The sequence below is a fragment of the Gastrolobium bilobum genome, unplaced genomic scaffold (assembly GCF_033153095.1).
Source record: "Gastrolobium bilobum isolate Gb01-03AN ecotype WA unplaced genomic scaffold, APGP_CSIRO_Gbil_v1 utg34205, whole genome shotgun sequence".
Classification (NCBI taxonomy): Eukaryota; Viridiplantae; Streptophyta; class Magnoliopsida; order Fabales; family Fabaceae; genus Gastrolobium; species Gastrolobium bilobum.
Window position 1 is genome coordinate 73,911 of NW_026899975.1, and position 22,897 is coordinate 96,807.

General features: G+C 35.4%; 1 protein-coding gene across 1 annotated transcript; it reads right to left on the reverse strand.

Moving 5' to 3' along the window:
* Window positions 1-15,815: 15,815 nt before the first annotated feature.
* On the reverse strand, window positions 15,816-18,073 carry LOC133294603 (probable inactive receptor kinase At2g26730). Its single transcript, XM_061493307.1, has 2 exons — window positions 16,750-18,073; window positions 15,816-16,366 (listed from the first exon to the last, which is right to left on the reverse strand). Exons 1-2 carry the CDS (start codon window positions 18,071-18,073, stop codon window positions 15,816-15,818), a joined length of 1,875 nt encoding a protein of 624 aa, XP_061349291.1.
* Window positions 18,074-22,897: the final 4,824 nt, after the last annotated feature.

Below are 22,897 nucleotides of genomic sequence, written 5' to 3' on the forward strand. Positions count from 1 at the left end.
TTTGTAAGAATTAATGAGATTATAGTTATGATTTTTTGGATGACATGAATTGACAAATTAATATGAAAGTTAATAAGGGAATTACTTTAATTGAAGATTTTAAAGTACACAAGACATAATATGATTTCTTCAAGTTAAAGAAACATGCTTTTAGTGGTTGTTAGTAGTAATGTGTATATATTGCAAGTTATGAATTAAGTGGGAAATGTCATTTTAATTGGTGACTTGGTTGAATCAAGTAAGTTTGAATAATCTATTGGTGTCTAAACGAATTGGAAAAGGAAGCAAGCTTAAAGGTAATCCCTTGGTACTGGGGTTCATCCCCGTGTGTGCTCCACCATGCCCCTTGGGGGTAGTGGTTGGAGGTGTATGTTAATTATGTGTTATAATATGCTCATGCATATATGTATGTATATTGGGTACCTAGGATGTCCTGTATCTCTTGCCAGTAGATAGTTGCCTTCGGGCGTTACAGGCTTCCACTGGATAGGTCTCCGTGAGAGAGTTCCAGTTGGCCTGAGGCCATAGAGCAGTTATCCGTTGAGGAGCACTCTAGGAATGTCTTGGGTGTATATGGATGGAGGGTGCCTTGGTTGATGTTCTGGGAACACATCCTTGTATGAGAGCTCGTAGGTTATATGTCGAGGCCAATAGGCCGGATGTTGCGTGATTTTGGCATTGACCATTCCAACTTCGTCATATGTTTACTCCCTATACATCCCTACTTCACTAAATCCCTTGCTTTATCCCGTTTTGGTTGTTATGATGCATTGTTGATTTACATCTGAGTGAGCCATTGGGCGAAGTAATCTCCAGAACCTCTGAGTTACTGAGATATGTTCGTATATCTCACACCGCGTTTGGGGCTTTATTTCAGGTAGTTGCAGTGGGGCTGGAGCTGTGGGCAAAAGGCCCATGTAATTAGCACTTAGACATAGATATTGTTTTGCATTTTGAGGCCACTTTTGGCATAGGCTAGACTTAGGGCATGAACATTGTATATGGGTTTAGGATTATGCATATTGTCATATTTGTTCATACCATATTTTGCCTAAGTCTAGTTGTCGATTCATTATGTTTTGGTTTGAGGACTTATTTGTATTTATGTTAAGCATTTGAAGAATTGTAATATTACTATTATGGACCTTGTGTAACATTTAAAGTATGTATGTGATGAAAGGGAAATAGGCCTATTCTAAAATATGATTTATGTTTAATGTGAAGAATGCATGCAAATGGAATAATGTGATTGAAATAAGTTTAAGTTTTGACAATGTAAGTATTGAATTATAACTTCAGGAAATTGATACAAATTGTAATGGGTTGTAAGAGCATCAAGGTATTGTTGATCCTTGAGTGTCACCCATGTCTATTAGGTATCATTTGATGATAATAACACACTTTTGATAAAGTGGGATATGTTGAATAAACAAAGGAGATGCCGTCGAAATTTATATAAAATGGCAACTTTTGGGTCAAATTTGGGAGAGCATATCTCCCTCCCCAGAAGTCCAATAGGGATGTACCATACGCCATTTTGAAGATTGAGATATCAACTATGTTGTGTCAAAATTTGGTAGCCATTAGAGTTGTACGCAGACCTGTAGACACAGTTGAGTAAGGGTTGCCAAGAACGCCATACACTTGGGGGCTGTTAGGTGGCAGTTTTGAGAAATTTATTTCTCCCTCAATTCTTGCTCAAATTAGGCCCATGATATGTCAAATTGAAGCTTAAGGTGTCTAGTTTACTATAAAAATTTTTTTAGAGCAATGGGTGTGTATCTTGTTCATAATCGCAGATGTAACACCCCATTCTAGAATCGGTGTGTTATCATTGCTTTATGATATTAAGCGCAGTTACAATCACATTGGTTCAATTAAATCCCCAGATAGATTTTTCTTTTTCTTTTTAAAACTTACTTATTTTCCTTTTGAATAACCCTAATTTAAAGTAACCAATCGCGTGATAATAACTATATGATATTGCGGAATAAATGAAACTTAAGCCTAGCATCATACTCTTATTTTATTCAAGTTCAATACTAAACTATCTACTCTTTTTATTAAATTTGGAATGATACACTTCCTTTATATTTCTCATCTCCCATTATGTTATATATATCTTCGTTAGCTTCGCGTGGGTTCAAACCGCGCTAAAATCAGAGGTCTGTAGCTCAAGTTATGACCATTTTACTAAACTATGTTCATGCTGTTTTCAGGATGCGCGCCAGAGTGCTCAACTGGGCGCTCGAGCGCCCAACAGTAGCGAATCTTGCATTTTCAGGTCTTTCAATGCACTTGGACATGCACTAGCGGGCTTGAGTGCCCAATTTAGCGCTTGAGCGCCCAAATCAGCGCTTGAGCGCCACGAGACAGTGAATTTCACTTTATTTCACGCATATAGCGCGCTTGAGCGCCCAAATTAGCGCTTGAGCGCCCAAATTAGCGCTAAAGCGCCCAAATCCTGGGACAGACTTGGTCTCCCTTGTTTTTGATGAGTTTCTTACGGAAACTTCCTTCCCCTTTCATTCTTCAAGGGTTATCATACCTAATTGACAAGGAAAAGGCCAACCATGGTCACACACCATATGGCACCTACATGCCACAAACACTTTACCAATTCATCAGGCAAATCAAAACAATAAAATTAACTACATATTCATCAATACTTTAAAGTCTCAATTACATTAATATTTTTCCAAATTTCATACACATGCCAAAGGACTTGGCTACCAAAATAAAGATGATCAAGGCAATTAGACATACACAACATGCCAATTCCTACTACAATGATCATGCAATAAGTCCACCAAAAATACATCATATGACCTCAAAATACACAAATATACGATGAGGTAAAAGATATATAAATCTAACAATCCTAGATGCTATGCAATCCCAAAATGACAAGCTATCATGTTCCATCTACTCAGGCCTTTTGCCTCGTCCTGCATCATCCATGCTAGCACCTGAAATAGCATTCCCCAAACGGGGTGAGATAAACTCAATAACCTAGGGTTCTTGGAGAATTTCTCCAACCCCAGTGTTCACTTTTTTCATAAAGGATTAGTATCCACATGGCATGAACTACATCATATATCCAGAGGCAATAACAGTAATGATTTAATTACAGCATACTAATGCATTCAAATGGCCAAAGATTTAAACAATCAAATCATCACACACGCTTCAGTTGCATCATAGTCCCAAGCATTCAACCTAGCTCCTAGTGCTTCTCCATTGGCCCTTTTTCCAATGACACAACAATACTATATAAATGCAAACATACCATAATACTAACATTACCACTCAATCATCCATTCATTAACCATTACTTCCATAAAAGCAATGGTGGAACAACAAGAGGGATTAACCTCCAAGATCCAAAGGTTTACCTCTTGATGTTTTCCCTCTTTTGCAAGCTTTCTTCTAGCTCACTTATCCACACCAACCTTTCTTGGTATGTCTACTTAGCAATTCCTTCCAATCACCAATACACCCTATTCAAGAGTGTGAAATCCATCAATTTAACATACATACAACATATTCAAAAACCATATAATCAAATTCACACCACAATATGGCATAAACTTACCAATCCAAATGAGCTACTCAAGCTCCATGGCTCCCTCCAATGGTTGGTCACTTAAGGATGGTCCACTTGCCTCAATCATAGCAATCACATGGACAAATCAATCATCAAACCAACCATTGTTTTCAATGCAAGAAAGTCCTTAATTTCAAGCATAGATTTCTTTAAATATCAAAGTATACTAACATGATAATCTATATTTATTTCTACCATTTATTTGTCATTCTTAACAACATTTCCAAAGGAATTTAGCCTCAATCTCACTCAAACTCATAAAACCCACAAAATTACTATTCATCATCTTCAACCTCATGCAACCTCCATGGAAATAAGGTTTGAGAAGTGAAAACTTACCCCAAAGGATCACACAACCAATGAATGGTGGTCTCCTAAGCTCCCATGGAAGAAAATGCCATCAAACTCCTCAAATCTACAAAAGGGTCAAAATCTTTGGAGGGAGATATCTCACTCCACAAAGTCTCCCACTCACTACTAAGCAAGGATTTGGAATGAGGAGAAGATTCTCTATGTTTTTGGCTCTGGAACGGATGGATTTGGTTGAGAATTGGAGAACCTAGGGTTTGAGCTTCAAAATTTGTTCCCTCCTCCTCCCTCTCAGATTTCCCACGAGGTGTAAGCCTTTTAGCTTACAGGTAATACTCGATCTCCTCAAGCCTATTTACTTTAACCATATCAAGGTCTTTATCCTTCTATCTGGTACTGAACCATGAACTATCATGGTCTTACATCATCAACACTTATTTAGTTATAATGATGTTATTTTCAAATTCCTCATTTTTAAGATGATCGTAAGATCATCACCAAATCCCATATTGTGCGCTGACCTTTTCGCTAGACACACAGTCTTTTACAGAATCTTCCTTCAATTATTCATTATCACCCCTCACCTCTTATATTGCCTGTCTATCAACACCAAGTTCTTTTCCTTTCAGTTTTCTCATGTTCTACCATTACAAGGGTGTTTACAATAAATCTCACAAAATTTTCCATTTCGTGAACTAGTCATTGTACTACGACTTTGAACCCTTTCTAAGTTCTCAATTTAATATTAGTCATTTTTATAATATTACTGTCTACATGTGCTTTAGTACATCAGTCTTTTCACTGATAATACCTTTTCCTATTTAATTGTGCATATGTTTTCTCACTGATGATACCATTCCACTGAAACATCAGTGCATCATTCCTTCCACTGATAATACTAACTACACTCATAATGGACCATCAGTCCTTTCACCGATGACCCTATCAGTCCTTTCACTGATAATACAATGCTTACCTACACTTTTACTTAGATATTAGTCTTTTCACTAATATCGTGCACTAATCCTTTCACTGGCACACACATCAGTCCTTTCACTGATGATTTTTATTAATCCTTTCACTGATTTTACATATCAGTCCTTTCACTGATATGGAACATCAGTCCTTTCACTGATGATTTTATCATTCAATGGTACATTAGTCCTTTCACTAACCATACCATCTTCCCTCTCACTTCATGAGTTACTCTTAAGGAATCATTCCTTTTAAAACAACTTTTAATCCGGGTGCTTCCAAGAGTCATTACTCTTAGGAATTATTCCATTAAGAAAGCCCTGTATCAACTTATTCTCCTGTTTAGAGAATTTCTTCACTAATACTTCACATCCATCGTAGATGCAAATTCATGCAACATAAGTTCACATGAATAATCAGTTTCACATCATCATGCAATAGTTTTTTATTCTTTGCCTCAATACATTAACATACAATCAGGCATAACTATGCATGTTATCAGATTATTTTCTTTGTTATACCTTCACCTCCTAATGGTTACTAGCCATAAGCTAAACCTAGAGGTTCACCGTTTGATCCACAACTCTAGCTTTTCATTTCATTAATTCTTTTGCTAAATTTAACTCTTGTGGTTATAGAGCCTATGCCCCACTTGATCAGACTAACGTCAAATCTGTCAATTCAACACAATGTTCACTCTTGCAGACATTGCATACATCACCAATAATACCTCTCTTACATGCATGCATTTACACCTTATGCAACAACATATCTATCATCACCACACTTGGTGAACAATTTACAAGAAAGGGATTTTTTTTTTCCGAATCATACCTTCAACTTGCCTGAGAGTTTCCTCCCCATTATGCGGCTCTGAGGTATAATCTTGACCTCTTACTTGAGATCCAACAATTGCATGTACATTTGAAATCTGATCAGTCCTAGTTGGACATTTATTAGCAAAGTGACCCAGTTGGCCACATTTGAAGCACGACTTTGTTTCATACCAACATGTGCCTCTATGTGTCTTCCCACACGTGTCACATTTAGACAAGGGGAATTCACTCACAACTGTCTCTCCTTGGTTGCCTTTTCTCTTAAACTTATCATCGGATTGCTGTGCTTGTAATTTCGTCTTTCCATTCTTGTCATCCATTTTCTTATTCTTTTCAGAAGTAGAGCTAGTTGCTCCACTAGCACCTGTCACTTGTGCCTCAGAAGACTTCTTGGCCTTAGTCACACTATAAACTTCTTCTACTTTCCGGCATTGGTTCACAAACTTGCTAAACTCTCGAATATCACAATTAGACATCTTCCGAGACATTTTCTCATTCAGACCACATTGGAATTTGGAGGTCATTTCAGCCGGAGTAGGCAAGGCTCTCCCACAGTTAGCATACTTCACCAATTCATTGAACTTGGCGAAATATTGATCAATTGACATCGACCATTGCTTCAAGTCATTGTACTCATTCTGATTCCTTTCCTTAGCCTCCCTAGGGAAGTAATTGTTCAAGAACAAAGTTTCAAACAATCGCTAGGTGATCTCCTAGCCTTCAGCCTCTAACGGTTGCACGTTGTTCATCCACCAATCCTCGGCTTTGCCTTCAAGCATATACACCGAGTAAACCAACTTTAGTGCATCAGGGCATCTCATCACCCTAAAGATCTTCTCCATAGCTTGGAGCCATTTTGCCGCCACCAACGGGTCGTAGCCTCCATCAAAAAAGGAGGTTTGTGTTTTCTGAAAGTCGTCAATCGCCTTTCTTCGGCTTCATGTTCATCAATGCGCTCTACATGTGATCGACGAATCACAGTGTGATGACTATGACCACCAGAATGGTGACTAGCCTCGCCATCAATATTACCCGCTTCACCCTCTACATGGAGAGTATGTGGAGAAGGCGTCGCAGTGTGAAGAGGAGGAGTGAGTAGTCTATTCTCATTTCTAGCACCCTTCAAGGTCCTCAATTCATTCATCATCGCGGTCATAGCATTCCGCGCATCCTTATTAGTCTTTATCAATGTTTCATTAGCCTGACGACTAACAGTCAACTCCCTTTGCACGGCTAATAGAGTGGCCGCCATGGGATTAGGCTGTACACTCGAACCGGGTGAGGCTTGGTCACCACGATCCCTTAACAAAAACACCGGATCCGACGGATCATTGGCTTCGTTTACCTAGAGGTTGCCTCGGGTCCTCGTCATGATTCTACCAATGTAACACAAACAAGTGAGTTGATCAAGCCCTCCCTCTGTGATCACACATGCAATAATCATAATGAATTCCTATAGCAACAACAAGGCAATTCGAAAAAAAAAACTAATATTCCACAAGTTTCCTGAAGAAAATGCTCTGATACCATAAAATGTAACACCCCGTTCTAGAACCAGTTTGTTATCATTGCTATATGATATTAAGCGCAGTTACAATCACATTGCTTCAATTAAAAACCCGGATAGATTTTTCTTCTTCTTTTTTTAAACGTACTTATTTTCCTTTTGAATAACCCGAATTTAAAGTAACCAATCGCGTGATAATAATTGTATGATATTGCGGAATAACTGAAACTTAAGCCTAGCATCATACTCTTATTTTGTTCAAGTTCAATACTAAACTATCTACTCTTTTTATGAAATTGGAAATTCTATACTTCCTTTATAGTTCTCATCTCCCAATATGTTATAGATCTCTCCGTTAGCTTCGCGTGGGTTTAAACCGCGCTCAAATCGAAGGTCTGTAGCTCATGTTATGACCATTTTACTAAACTATGTCCATGCTATTTTCAGGATGCGTGCCAGAGTGCTCAATTGGGCGCTCGAGCGCCCAACAACAGCGAATCTTACCATCTTCAAGTCTTTCAACGCGCTTAGGCACCCAAATTAACGCTTGAGCACCCTACACCTGGGACAGACTTGGTCTCCCCTGTTTTTGGTGAGTTTCTTGGGGAAACTTCATTCTCCTTTCATTCTTCAAGGGTTATCACACCTAATTGACAAGGAAAAGGCCGACCATGGTCACACACCATATGGCACCTACATCCCACAAATACTTTACCAATTCATCATGCAAATCAAAACAATAAACATAACTACATATTCATCAATACATTAAAGTCTCAATTACATCAATGTTCTTCCAAATTTCATACACATGCCAAAGAACTTGGCTACCAAAATAAACATGATCAAGGCAATTAGACATACACAACATACCAAAATACAATGATCACGCAATAAGTCCTCCAAAAATACATCATATGACCTCAAAATGCACAAACATACAATGAGGTAAATGACATATATATCTAACAATCCTAGATGATATGCAATCCCAAAATGACAAGCTATCATGTGCCATCTACTGAGGCCTATTTCCTCGTCCCGCATCATCCATGCTAGCACCTGAAATAGCATTCCCCAAACGGGATGAGATAAACTCAATAAACCCAGGGTTCTTGGAGAATTTCTCCATCCCCAGAGTTCACTTCCTGCATGAAGGGTTAGTATCCACATGGCATGAACTACATCATATATCCATAGGCAATAACAGTAATGATTTAATTACAGTATACTCGTACATTCAAATGGCCAAAGAATTAAAAAATCAAACAATCACACACGCTTCAGTTGCATCTTAGTCCTTTCCACCAAGCATTCAACCTAGCCCCTAGTGCTTGTCCATTGGCCCTTTCTCCAATGACACAACAATACTATATGAATGCAAACATACCATAATACTAACATTACCACTCAATCATCCATTCATTAACCATTACTTCCATAAAAGCAATGGTGGAACAACAAGAGGGATTAACCTCAAAGATCCAAAGGTTTACCTCTTGATGTTTTTACTCCTTTGCAAGCTTTCTTCTAGCTCACTTATCCACACCAACCTTTCTTGGTACGTCTACTTGGCAATTCCTTCCAATCACCAATACACCCTATTCAAGAGTGTGAAATCCATCAATTTAACATACATACAGCATATTCAAAAACCATATAATCAAATTCACACCACAATAAGGCATGAACTTACCAATCCAAATGAGCTACTCAAGCTCTATGGCTTCCTCCAATGGTTGGTCACTAAGGATGGTCCACTTGCCTCAATCCTAGCAATCACATGGACAAATCAATCATCAAACCAACCATTGTTTTCAATGCAAGAAAATCCTTAATTTCAAGCATAGATTTCTTCAAATATCAAAGTATACTAACATGACAATCTAAATTCATTTATACCGTTTATTTATAATTCCTAACAACATTTCCAAAGGAATTTAGCCGCAATCTCACTCAAACTCATAAAACCCACAAAATTACAATTCATCATCTTCAACCTCATGCAACCTCCATGGAAATAAGGTTTGAGAAGTGAAAACTTACCCCAAAGGATCACACAACCAATGAATGGTGGTCTCCTAAAGGTATGAAATATTTTTCTAGGGATATTTTTACTTTTACTTTTATATTTTGGGTACTTTTGCCTATACCTATTTTTACCCCTTAATTTTCACTGACTGCACTTTTTGCCTCAAAAGTTACCTCAATTCCTTTAATTAGATATTTTACCTAATTCAACCCAATAATGCAGGATTAATTATTTAATCACATGCAATTTATAAATTCTTGGGTTAGGGATATTATAGCAGAAATGATAGGGTATGTTTGGTGCCCCGTTTGAGGTTGGCCAGCTGCTTTGCTTGTCCAACTTCAAACGGTGATAATCGGCTAAAACGAAAACTTTATGGAGCGTGTGATAGCTTGTTGGAAAGGTAATTGAGTCTAGAATAACATACTAAAATGAGGCTTGTAACCACTAAATCTCTCGCATTGTTCAGATTACTGAACCATGTTCAGTTATGTAAAAATCGTAAAAGTGAGAATTATGCTAAGTGGGTTTATGGAAACCCCTTAGTGACTTGAGAGAAGCATTATATGATAGTTAGGAATTTATTGTAACTATTCCGCATTTAGATTTCAGTTATGATCACAGCTTTTACTCATTACGGCTTATTATTGTTTTAAATGCTTACGTAATGAAAAGGAAAAAGTTTACTGATAATGCATATTTTGTTACACTTATTTATTACTCTTTGTTAATATTTTTAGGATTTATTTGAGTTAAATACAGATCTTTTGGGTTAAATTAGAATTCTAGATTTTAATTGGGTTTAATTAATTTTTGTCATAATTTTCCAGATTTAATTACTTTCGTATTTTGTCCATATCTCACTATACAGGTGTCCGATTGACTCCGTTATTCTTACGTTTTGTAGCTAATAGAAAGGGCTACAATCGCTATTTCATCTAATGAAGCCCAATTCGGACGAAAATATGGTCGAAACCTGAGCTCAATATGGACATGTTTTGCTGCAAATTTATTTTGACGTTTGGACTAGTAAATTAAATTAGAACCCGATGTGTTTAGGGCCTAAGACCATGTTTTAATGTTTTATTTTATTTTATTAAGTTTTATTTTATATATGGGCCGAAATAATGGAACTCTAACCCGTTCTAAATGTGGGTTATTTAAGGGAAACTTTAGGAAACCCTTCGGCAGTCAGATTTTGAATCAGACAATTGTTTTTAGAAGTTTTTTCTTTGAAATTCAAAATTCTGCATTCTTTTCCTTTTATCTTCTTCTTCTTTTTATTTTATTTTATTTTGAATGATGTTTAACCTCGCGATGCTAGGCTAAACACTTTTAATCAATCTAAGGATTAAGTGTTCGTTAGTTTATTTTAGAGGATCTATTTTAACCTTTTAAATCAATTTCATTTTTTCCAATTCAGATTGAATATCATGCCATTGTAGGTATTCAAATTGAATAACGCGATTTCATTTTATAAAGGAAAATTGATCATGAGATCTAATGGTCAGATTAATTAACCCAATGAACGTAAGTTGAACATGTTTAAACTACTGTGATTGCATAGTTTAAATATTGTATTCAACCAAACACTAGGCGATAGTCTAAAGAGGGTTTCCAATTGAATTTGAGGATTCCGAATTCAATTGGGATTAATGACAAATTGATAATTTTATTTTTATCCAATGACAAAATAAATTAATGAATCCTAATTCCTTAGGTTGATTGGTTTTAATTCTGATTTTTAAATTCCAAATTCAATTCTTTTTTTATTTAAATCTCAAATCAACAGAATCCCCCTTTCCCTTTTTATACTCTATTTTACAGAGCATTTTTGATTTCTAGCAGGTTCTTTGGGAGACGATCCGAGTTGCCTTATCACTACAAACTTAAAGCTCGGTAATTTGCGTGGGTTCGACAACGCACGTCATTTACTCGCATTTTTAAATGAACTATTGTAATTGTAACTGCGCTTAATATCATAATCAATGTTACCAACACCAGTACGTAACAGGCTGTTACCTTGACGGCTATCAACTCTTCCTTAATTATATTCCTCCATTTAGAACATTTGATGGCTTCTTAGAAGTTTTCTAGAATTGCCTCAAGAGCAACATTGATCACAAAGGCTTGCATTTGAGAAGACAATTTTTTTATATGAAACATAGTTATTAATGGGATGTCTAGTGCAAGTTCTTACCCTTTTTCGGATTGCAATAGGCCAATGTAAGTCATCTTTAAGATTTGGTATAGGAGACTCACATTGGCTTTGTCTAGGAGGAGGGTTTTCTGGCTGACTGATAGTTTGCTCTTCATATGCTTCCTCTCTGGTTGCATCAATGGTTCTTGGTTCTTCTTAGTCATGCGTGATAAGAATGTTAGACTTAGGTGGCATAATATGGTTGACTTAAGGTAGAGTTGCTGGGAAGACTGGCTCATGTATGAAGGAGTTTAGGGTGCCTTAGTCTTCTGTGGGAGAAGTAATTGGACATTCATTTAGTTGCCTTGGATCACTCTCCCCCTGAATGGGAAATTGGTGATAATAGTTCTTCAAGAAACGTAACATCCATGCTAACATAAGTTTTCTTGGTAAGAGGGGAATGGCCTATGAAAATGTATCCCTTTTTGTAGGGGAATAACCTATGAAAATGCACTTAATGGCCAGAGGTTCAAGTTTACCACCATGAGTATTATGGACAAAGACAGTGCAACCAAAGACCTTAGGAGGGAGAGGATATATTGGAAAATGAGGGTAAGTGAGAAGGATTTATTGGATTGGAGACTCGAAATTGAATATCCGGGAAGACATGCGGTTAATAAGGTAGGTAGCGGTAAGAATGGCTTCACCTAAAAAATGTTTAGGAGTATTGGAGGTGAAGATAAGGGTACACCCAACTTCTAAAAGGTGGCTTTTTTTCTTTCGGCCAATTGGCGGATTTTCCATGCAACTTCTAGTATACTTCTTTGGTTTGACCAGGTTTGTTAGAATGATTACACCATAGTCTCCCGTTGCGCCTAGGTTTGCCATTAGTGAAGAATATTTTTCCTGTCATAAGAGCATTATCTTCCATACCTGAATTATTATGCTGATGGGGCTGAATCAGTTGTTGACAGCTTTCTTCTCACCTAATTTCAGAGAACACCTCAATTAATAAGGGTAAGGGGTGAGTAGCCATGATACGGTTGCGAGCACCATCAAACGAAAGGTTGAGGCCAAGAAGGAAGTGGTAGATACACTTCTTCTCCATATACTTGCGGAACGTTTCTGAGCAGCTAGTGCACCCCTACTCCAAGGTCTCATAAGTGTCCACTTGCTGCAAATTATGCATTATAATAGTAATATTGGGTAACATTAACTCACCTTCAGGTCTATTAGAACCCTTTTAACTTGAAATAGAGTTGTTGTGTTAGAGCTTCTATATTATCCTTCTTGGAGTAACCAACCTTGACTCCATACCAAATTTGTTTGGCAGACTTGCACATAATGTAGTCATTTCAATAGTCATGGAATTAATGAGCCATGACATAATGAGGTTGTTTTCTAAGTCCCAATGTTCATGTTTTGGATCGTTCTCATTCGATTCTTTTATGACACCGGTGAGATACTCAACCTTTCATCTTCCTTTGAGGCGCATGAGAACACTTTAAGACCACAACAAGTAGTTTTCTCCATTGAATCGATGTCCAGTGATGATAAGAGATGTACTTTCATTTGAGATAGGAGATGGGGCTATTGGGTTTAGTGTTTTATTGTTGGGGTTTGAAGTTTCACCATTAACATTGGTTTGAAGAGCTCTCATGGAGCCAAAATATAGTATGGACATGGGATAAGGATGGTGGTCAGGCCCTCAAGAGGAGGGCTCTGATACCATGAAGAAATCTTAGAACAAGAACTTAGGAAAAAATAGGGAGATAGCACACACAAAAGCTGTATTTTTCATTGCACATATTCAGCTCTACACCAAAATATTTATATAAGATGAGTATTAAATACTATAACAACTAATCTGCCAACTAACAACTAATAAAGTTAATGCTACTAACAACTAACTTGCCAACTAACAACTAACACAATAATAAATGCAAAATCTGACAGCTAGGCTGAACATAGCTTCCTAGAGAAGTGCATAAGAAAGTGACAGACAACTAGATTGATTATGTTGACTGTAATAGAGCTGAGTATCAACAGTTACGAAAACATTGCAATTTGGAACCTATCATTATTATCTCCTTCTTATAACTTATTCTTTTTGATTTCATTGAGCGGGGTGGAAATGGCTATTTAAAATTTATTTTTTGGAGATATTCCAATCGGTTCATCGTTTTGTGACTAGTCCGATTCGAGGTAGGTCCCGGGATTAAGGCTTTAAACCCCTTTCAAAGACGGTACTGAGGAGGATCAAACACATGCTCTTACTCTCACCTGCTTAATTCTCAGGCATCAATTGAACTACCATCATTCAGTAACTATTTAAAATCTATGAATATAAATGGACTTGGCACACAGGTTAGTTGCTTTAACATACATGGGTTATCTCCTTCCAATTATTTACTCACTTATTAATTCCTTTTTGATATAGAAATTTTTTCACTCCTCTATCTGACTTTAAATTTAGAGTAAATATCTTTTTTGGTCCTTAGCAAATTTCACGATGTCCGCTTTAGTCCCTAGCAAATAAAAAGGCTATTTGTGGTCCCTAAGAAATTAAAAATGAACTCATTTAGTTTAAATCGTGGTCCCTCACAAATTCAAAAAAGACCCACACTAGTTCCTCAAAAAGACTAAAATAGATCCACTTTGAATTTCTTAGGGACCACGAATAGCCTTTTTATTTGCTAGGGACTAAAGCGGGCAACGTAAAATTTGCTGAGGATCGAAAATGATATTTACTCTAAATTTTAATATAGCGTGCAGTTGGATATACTTCTCGCATAGTTTTGATAAACTTGAGAGGTATTTAATTTATAGGGGAATGTTATATTTACAAACTTTTTATTTACAAACTCTTACAAACTACGCTAAGTATGACCGGTCATATTTTAATCAAGAGTGTATGACCGGTCATATTTAGTGTAATTTGAAAAATTTGTAAACAGCTTGTTCCTTTAATTTATATATTTCTAAATTAATAAGAAACATGTCAGTATTATTCCTTCTTGCCCTGGTCATTGGATCAATTTGTTGGCACCATTGTTCATTAAAGTAACTTATGACCAAGTAATCCAATTAGATGTTTTTTTAACTCGATGTTCATGATAATTAAAGTCATGCTTTTGTTCTTTTGTTCCTTGGTAGCTAATTGGTAGCAACCTTGCTTTGGTAGCAAACTGAGCTCGGTCAATTGGGAGACCTACATGGGTCAAAGAACTAAAGAAAAAGCTGAAAGAACAACTGCAATCAGAGACAAGAAGTTTTCAACATAAGGTTTGTCTGTTGCTATATAGCACAACGATGTTAATGATCCAGAGTATTATCAATTGCTATCCAAATATTCTTATGAATCTCAGAAATTCTCTTACAAAATATATAATAGAATTAAATGTAAATTATTTAAAAAAGAATATTCTTCATTAAAGTGACCTGACAATATATTAGTTATCTATAAAGATGTAATTGAAAATAGAAAGGGAGATACAGGTAGGTTCCTAGCAATTGAAAAGCCTAACTTTAAGAAGCCACTTCTCATTCTCTTTAGAAAGCTCCTCTTAAATTGTATCAAATATTCTCATTCTCTAAGAATATTTGAAAGAGATTGTGAAAGTACAAAAACAGCTAATCTTGACCATCCAAAGCCAACATTAATTACTATTATATGAGAACACACACACACATATATATATATATATACTCCGTGGCATAAGAAAAAGAACTTGCAGTAACAGGAGATGTTTTAAACCTATATATATATGGGCTTAACATTTCTGCAGCAGCCGTAGATAGCGTTATCTACAGCTGACACAGAAAAGTGGGCCTCGTGGCTTTTTTTTTAAAAAAAAAACTCAGGATTCGTTGCCGTATCCTAGGATCCGGATGTGGATCCTTGCTTGCTGTAGGTACAACAGCTGCAGAAATCATTTTGCATGCCTGTATATAGGGAAAATGAAAAGTTATGTTGCAGGACCATAAAATTTTATTCCTACAGATACATGGAGAACAACGTCTATTATTTTCTTTTGTTTTTCTTTCAAAATATTACGGCAGACCCACAGACTTTGTGTCTGTAGGAAATTGAGGTCTTATCATGTAACATTACATACATAAACCCCATATATATATATATAGTCAACGATGGATAAATTCAAGTAGGAACAATAATTCAGTCTACAGTTAATTCGTAATTATCAAAGAGTAGTATTTGACATCCCTAAATGCAGCTCCTGCCTAGTTATTCAATAGAAACGTACAAATATTCTACAGAAATTGATTTGAAGGATGAAATTCCTTGAACCTATATAGATATAAGAAATTTCACTTAGAGAAAGGCTCTCCCTCCTGTTTCTTGTTTGATTTATAAGCTTTCATAAGCATAAGCACTCTGCAGCATTAAATCACACTTCATAAGTCAAGGATTTTTCTTCTTCATCTTTTATAGTGTTAATCATGAGAGCAACTTGGTTCATACTTGGCCTAGCCTCTGGGGAACGATTGACACATCTTATAGCCACCTGAAGCAAATTGACCATCCTCTCTTCACTTGCATACTCTGATATTAGGAACTTGTCAAAAACTTCACCTGTCCATTCTTCTCTTACAACTGATTGAACCCATTCAGTCAAGTCAATTCCATTGCTCTTCACTAACTTTCCAGTAAGTAGTTCAAGAAGTATAACACCAAAGCCATAAACATCTTCCTTGAAGACATTTGATGCACCAGCAGCAATAGGACTTGCAAAAGGTGAACTTTTTTTATCTTCCATACTCATAACACCATACTCACTTATACATGGCTCCATATTTTTGTTTAGCAAAATATTTGACGATTTTAGATTACCATGAACAATACCATGTTGGCCAAGCTCTTGATGCATGAAAGTTATTGCCTCAGCTATTGTAGCTGCAATTCCAAGTCTGCTGGTCCAGTCAAAGGTTTTTGTTGTACCTGAGAAGCATATCATGTACTTTAGGACATGTTGCTTCATACACAAGTTTATAGAAAGATTTGTGAAATTTTTTCACTATTAAGGAAGTTCCAAAGAGGGTGAGCCTCGAGCAAGAGTAATTTGCTCCTCTGCCTGAAAGGTCATAGATTTAAATGCAGGAAAGTCTTCTCGCAAATATGCAAAGGTCAGGTTGCGTACATATATTGCTCTAATTCCTAATCTTGTTAGTCGAGATTTAACGGGAAGTGATCTTTTTTATTAAGGAAATTCCAAACATGATATTTATAAAAAAGAAAAAGAAAAAGAAATTTGATATGATATTTCTAATTCCATAAAGAAAGTATAGCATAATATAGAAACAAGATCAAGATATTGTATTTACCATGTAGAAGATTGAATAAGCTTCCATTCTGCTGATATTCATAGACCAAAAGTTTCTCTTGTTTGGAACAATAGAAAGCTAGAGGTGATAGTACATGAGGGTGCTTTGTTTGACTCAGCATTTGCATTCTTTGCTTGAAGTCATGGCTGGAAATAGTCCAATCCTTGATCCTTTTTACAACCACCATAATCCCATTGTCAAGCATCACCTTAAAAAGACTTCCATTCTTTCCTCTGCCAATCAATTCAGCAGGGGCTCTCAGCAAGTCTTCCAATTTTAGTTCATTTATCACTGGCCTTGAAAGAACTACAAGTGATTGTGAAACCATCCCACTTTCAGAAGTGACTGAAAACTCGGATCTGCTTACCTCAGTTTTGTATTCACTTGAAACATTGCTGGGCTTTTCACTACCACCATTTGTCACTACCCCATTCAATGCTTCAACTTTCTTTTCTTTTTTCTTTCTTCTACACAGCTTAAAGACTACAAAAAGGATAAAAACAACTCCCAATGCAGTATAGCCTGAATACATAAGAATTTGGTCTTTAGAAGGACCATTTGATCCCTTTGATTCTTCTGATGATGTCTCATTAACAGGAAGAGTCAACCCAGAACAATTTTTTGGTAGTGGATCTCCACAGAGTTCAGGATTACCAAGGAAGCTATCTGCTAAGAAATGGCCATGCACATCAGGAATGAGGCCTCTGAAATTGTTGAAGGAGACATTGAAATGGTCCAAATTGGAGAAATCAAATGAGGGTATATCTCCACTGAGGTCATTGTTTTGTGCAAGGAACACATTCAGTCCTGAGATTCTAGACAAGTCTGGCAAGGGACCTGAAAACTTGTTGTTTGAAATGTCTAGACTTTTCAAATTATCTAACATGGCAAGTGAACTTGGAAGGTTACCAGCAAGTTGGTTTCCACTTACATGCAGCCGAGTGAGTTGTGTGCAGTTTCCAATCTCAGATGCTATCCCTCCACTAATGTTGTTGCCATCAAGACTGAGAAAGGTGAGAGATGCAGCTAGGGGCTGCAAATTGCAAAACATAGCAACATCAAGAGTTCCACTCAAGTTGGACCTATTAAGATACAACCTCTTTATAGAAATATTTTGTTCATCACAGTATACACCTTGCCAAAGGTCCTTGCAGGGATCAGAGTCTTGTTTCCAAACCAAAGTGGAATTCTGTTGGCTACTATTACCAGTGATTTGTGCCAGAAATTGTATCAGTGTTCCCTTGACCTCATCCTCCACACAATTGGTCATGTTTAACAGGAAAAGGGATGTAATGAAGACTACCCAGATAGAAATTCTTTCCATTTTGGGAACAATATGAATTTGTTGCAAATGTTTATGTGGATTAATCAGCTTTGTTGCTAGACGTGGGAGTAGTAAATATGAGATGGCTTATGAATAGAATAAATTTTGGACTAAAAAATAAGTCCCAATGTTCAGTGATATTTGCCGGAAATGGAACTAGTCAAATTGACTGATACTACAATGACTATTTGTTTTCTAGTTGGCCTATTTACCATTCATAATATAATAATAAAAAGGACAATCCTAACGCCATTATGCTCACACAAATATAGGCCGGCAGGTAGAACATGTGGAAGTAGTATTGTCACTACCTTCTTAATTTCATTCCTATGACATTGCATACGATCCTAACAAGGATATTGACGTTCTATATAACAAAGATATGCGAGTGTAGGAATAAGAGTTGATTGTACGCCGTCTTACCCTTATACTTAGGCAAAGAGATTATTTCAGACTCGAACATGTAACCTTGCGATTTTAAACTATGATTTGTGCTTGAAAATGTTATGATGTTTTTTTTTTTTTTTGGTTATAACAACTGAAGGGGGATATGAGACTATCCGATTTAAAGGAATATAGGCTTCAGCGAGGTCTTGTAGTTGTACTTAGATATTGCTTGCCAACGAAAAGTTGGTTGGAATCAAATCTTGGCCTTATATGCAAAGTGCTTGAATCTAAAAAATTGAACAATCCCTTTTGACAAAATATTATGATTAATTGGAGACATTATATCAAATAGTACTTGATTTAGGACAGAGTAAGCTATTATATCAAATAGTACTTGATTTGGGGCAGAGTAATTTGGATAAATGTCATATTGTGGAGAGAGAAAAAAACCTGCCAGAAAATGTCCAAGGCAAAAAACAAGGTGTCATTTTCTCCTTGTTCTGCTTGCTTTGATGAAATTGTCTAAGCAAAGAGAGGAGCTTTCTGTGACCACTTGGAATGAACTTGTTTATTACAAGACAACTTTCCATAGATTGCTTGAATTTAATATAATCCCCGCCTGCTGAAGGCCTATTATTGCATGTGACTTCAAGACTTGGTCCATGGAAACTTGAAACAAGAAGCTTCAAGCGCATCACACAAAGATGGAAATCAAACTTGAACAAACACAAAAAGTGTTTTAGATTCGGGAAAAGGTTTGTCGTTTAAAATAACATAAAATTGTGTTCTTTTAGTGATTAATGCTATGCATTACGGGTAATACATAATTATAATATCAAAAGTTACTCTCTTTTCTTTCTCTCTTCTCCGCTAACGTAGAGAGAGAAAAAGAAATTATATTATAACTATCTATTACCTATAATATATAATGTTAATCACTAAAAAGACACAACTTGTGTCCTTCAAAAAATATACTTTTAATCACTAAGATCCATACAAAACTATATGTAACATGATATTTTACAGATTAAGGTTTCTAATGTAATAAATAAAAGAATGATATAAAATGGAAAAGCATATGAAAGAATTATTAGTTATTTAAAAATTATTATTATTAGAATTGTATAATTTTCTTTCATTGAAGTGGCTTTTCATTATTTTTAAGAATTTATAGTAAATAAAATTTATCCAAAATTTTATATTTAATAAAAATTATGATTTATCAAGAGTTTTATTATTTTTGGGTTATAAAATATTCTTTTAATATCTTATATATATTAATGAAACTTTACATAATTGATGAGTGATATTTCCTTTATTCGAATAGTATGAGAAACCGGAGGAACACTCTTAAGTTTGTTTATGAGGAAAGTATCCGACTTAACGGAGTAGAAACTTAAATTGTAGCAATATATGAGATTAAAATTTTTCTATTCATTTATTTAAATTAAATTTCTTAATTTATTCATTTACCTCGTTTATAATAATATAATATTTTTGAATCAAAGTTTTCCGCAATTTTTTTTTTGATCCCATACTCATTTAGTAATGTTATATTAACTAAAAAGAGTTTAAAAAATATATATGAAAACAATATAAAATAAATAATAAAACAAAAAAAAAAGAATTAAAAGGATGAAAATAAAAGGCCATTCAGCCGGTGTATGAAAATAAAAGTCGCGACGTCGACTAAAAATAAAATAAAATCATGGGTTGGTACTTTACATATAAAAGTGTCATGAGTCATGACCCAATTCAAGTGATCATGAGTAGCATACAGTTTAGAAACATCACTTATTTTAGCAAGTTTATTTATCACAATAATATATATTGAGCAAAATAATTTTTCAATATTTACCAAACTTCAAGTAAAGTCTTTTCTACAATTTTAACATTCCAAAATGATTAACACCTACTACACTCGTATATATGCAACTCACGAGCAGCAACAAGAAACAAGATATAACGTCGAGTTTTATAACCCTCAAATAATTCCAAAGTTAGTCTTGTTACTGTTGAAGAATGCCAAAATCTCAAAATATATTTACGAGGCATTTGGTAGAGAGAAAAAAAAATTTCTATCGAAGATTCATGATTACTAAAAATATGTTGCGAAATAAAATTTTATGAAAATGTGACCAAAAATTATTTGATAGGCCAAGACATTATTTGAAATATTGGCTCAAGTTCACTAATTATATATTTGATTGATTGTCAATTATTAGTATAAATGTGGGTCATCTTACAAAACTAACATTCCACCTACCTTTAATATTATTATTTTTATTTACAAAAAAAAAAAATATTATTATTTTTCTTCTTCTCTTCCTTCAATCTCAAACACAAACATACACGCCATCGCCTCTGCCTCCTCCTCCACAGTCTCTGCTGCCATTTTCGTGTAATACCCCAAGGACAAATAGTAATTTATAATTGTAATAAATACTTTATAAATAAATAGTAATAATATATATATATATATATATATATATATATATATATTATTAGGACTAATGATAAATTCTGATAATAATTATTTGAATTATTAATTGATTGGTGATATATAGTAATTTAAACATTTAATGTTATTATAGTAATATATTATTGTGTATATATTAAATTATGCATTTAATATTATTATCATTTGATTGGTAATGCGAATAATTATTTTGATAATAATTAAGTTATATTAATAATAAATTGTGATAATCAATAGTACTAAATCATAATAATAATATTTATCCCTATGCATATCATAACATTAAATGCATTGGATTAGGATGAGTCAGTATGCTTTATTTGATGGATGAGAATGAGTCAATCACCAGTCATTATACTTTATTTGATTAGATAAGATGAGTTATCTATGAGTAGGGGTGTTCGCGGTCTTGATTGGATCGGCTTTAGAAGTAAAAATCATCTGATCCAATCTCTTCGGTTTGATCATGTAATCATCTATTTAGTTTGGATTTTTTTTTCAAATCTGATCCGATCCAATTCAATTTTTTTCGGTTTGGATTGGATCGGTTTTCAGTTTTTTAAAAATCCTAAATGTTGTTTCATGATTACTGTGCAAATAACATCTTTTGTATATATTGGCTTTGTAAAAAAAAAATTGAAATACAAAAGCATCAGTAAACAATAATATAGTTTTTTTTTGGGCAATGAGATATGAAGCTTACACAGATGAAATTTTGTTGATGAAATGTTACTAGATTTTTTCTTGGGTTTAGTTGATGGGTTAATGTGTAACACCCCGTATATATCCGGTTTGTTATCATATCATCGTATTAAGCCACGCTTAATTTAAAAATGCATAATATCTTTTTCTTTTCAATTATGTCGTCATTATCATTAGCCAAGTTGAATTACTTAATTCATTTCATAAAACATCGCCTGTATGTAAATTGCAAAAGACAACTAACTGAAATACCTCAATATATAAATAGCATAAATGTGTCTCTAGTCTCGGAACTACCACACGTAGACCGGACAACCCTGATAGTTTATACAACTCAAGCTAAAAGTACTAACATCAATGTGGCATGGACAAACTTCATGCTCACCAAATAAGGCAACAAAGCCTACAAAGAGTCTCAACTCAAATATCAATATAAAGACAGAAATCATAAACAGCATCCAATATCCAGTATCCAACATAAGCAACATAACAACATATAATCAGCTAAGCTCCGGCCTCCTGCTGCTAGAGGTCTCAACCACCGCATTATCTGAACCTGAAATATGTGCCCCAAACGTGGGGTGAGATCTCTAAAAAGAAATCTCAGTAAGACAAGAGGTCCTCAAGGATCTTCCACCCCAAGCTCACTTACACGAGCAATATAAGCTCAAAAGCAATTTAACAGTATAAGTTCCAAAACTATGCAGTGCAACAGATATTCATGCCATGTGTGTTTTAACTATTCTACTGGCCAGAGAAATGCAAGACGTACGTCTACATCCCCACAATAAGTACAAGGAACACCGCTTGCACCTCACGCACAGCCTCACCAGTTGTATGTCTCCACATACTCAGGCTTATCGTATAGGTGGAACACCACATGTATATCATAAAGGCATTCGCATATAACAGCTCAATCACATTTATCAAAACAATACATGAGAACAACATCATGCATATAAACCATCCCCCCGTGGGACATGGTGGAACCAACAATGGCTAAACCGAGGACACGAAAGCTTACCTTGCAAGCTGACAATCCAAGCCAAGAGTCCAACCAATCTCAAAGCCCAAACACAACAGAATCACAATCTGTTTTGGACCAACAATCATATCAAAATCATACTCAACAAGTATAAGACACAAGGACAACGTCTTTCCTTTACATTTCGTGTCTTAAGGCTTCTCACAAAGCCACAAACCCTTAATCACTTAATTTCTAACTTAACTAATCAATACAGAAGCTCAACTTAACC

Bases quoted from the DNA above. Each gene is read 5' to 3' on its own strand.
- LOC133294603 (XM_061493307.1), bottom strand. From the start codon at position 18,073: ATGGAAAGAATTTCTATCTGGGTAGTCTTCATTACATCCCTTTTCCTG. The intron at 16,367-16,749 runs GTAAATACAATA...TATGCTTCTCAG, and splicing joins CTTATTCAATCTTCTACATG to GTACAACAAAAACCTTTGAC.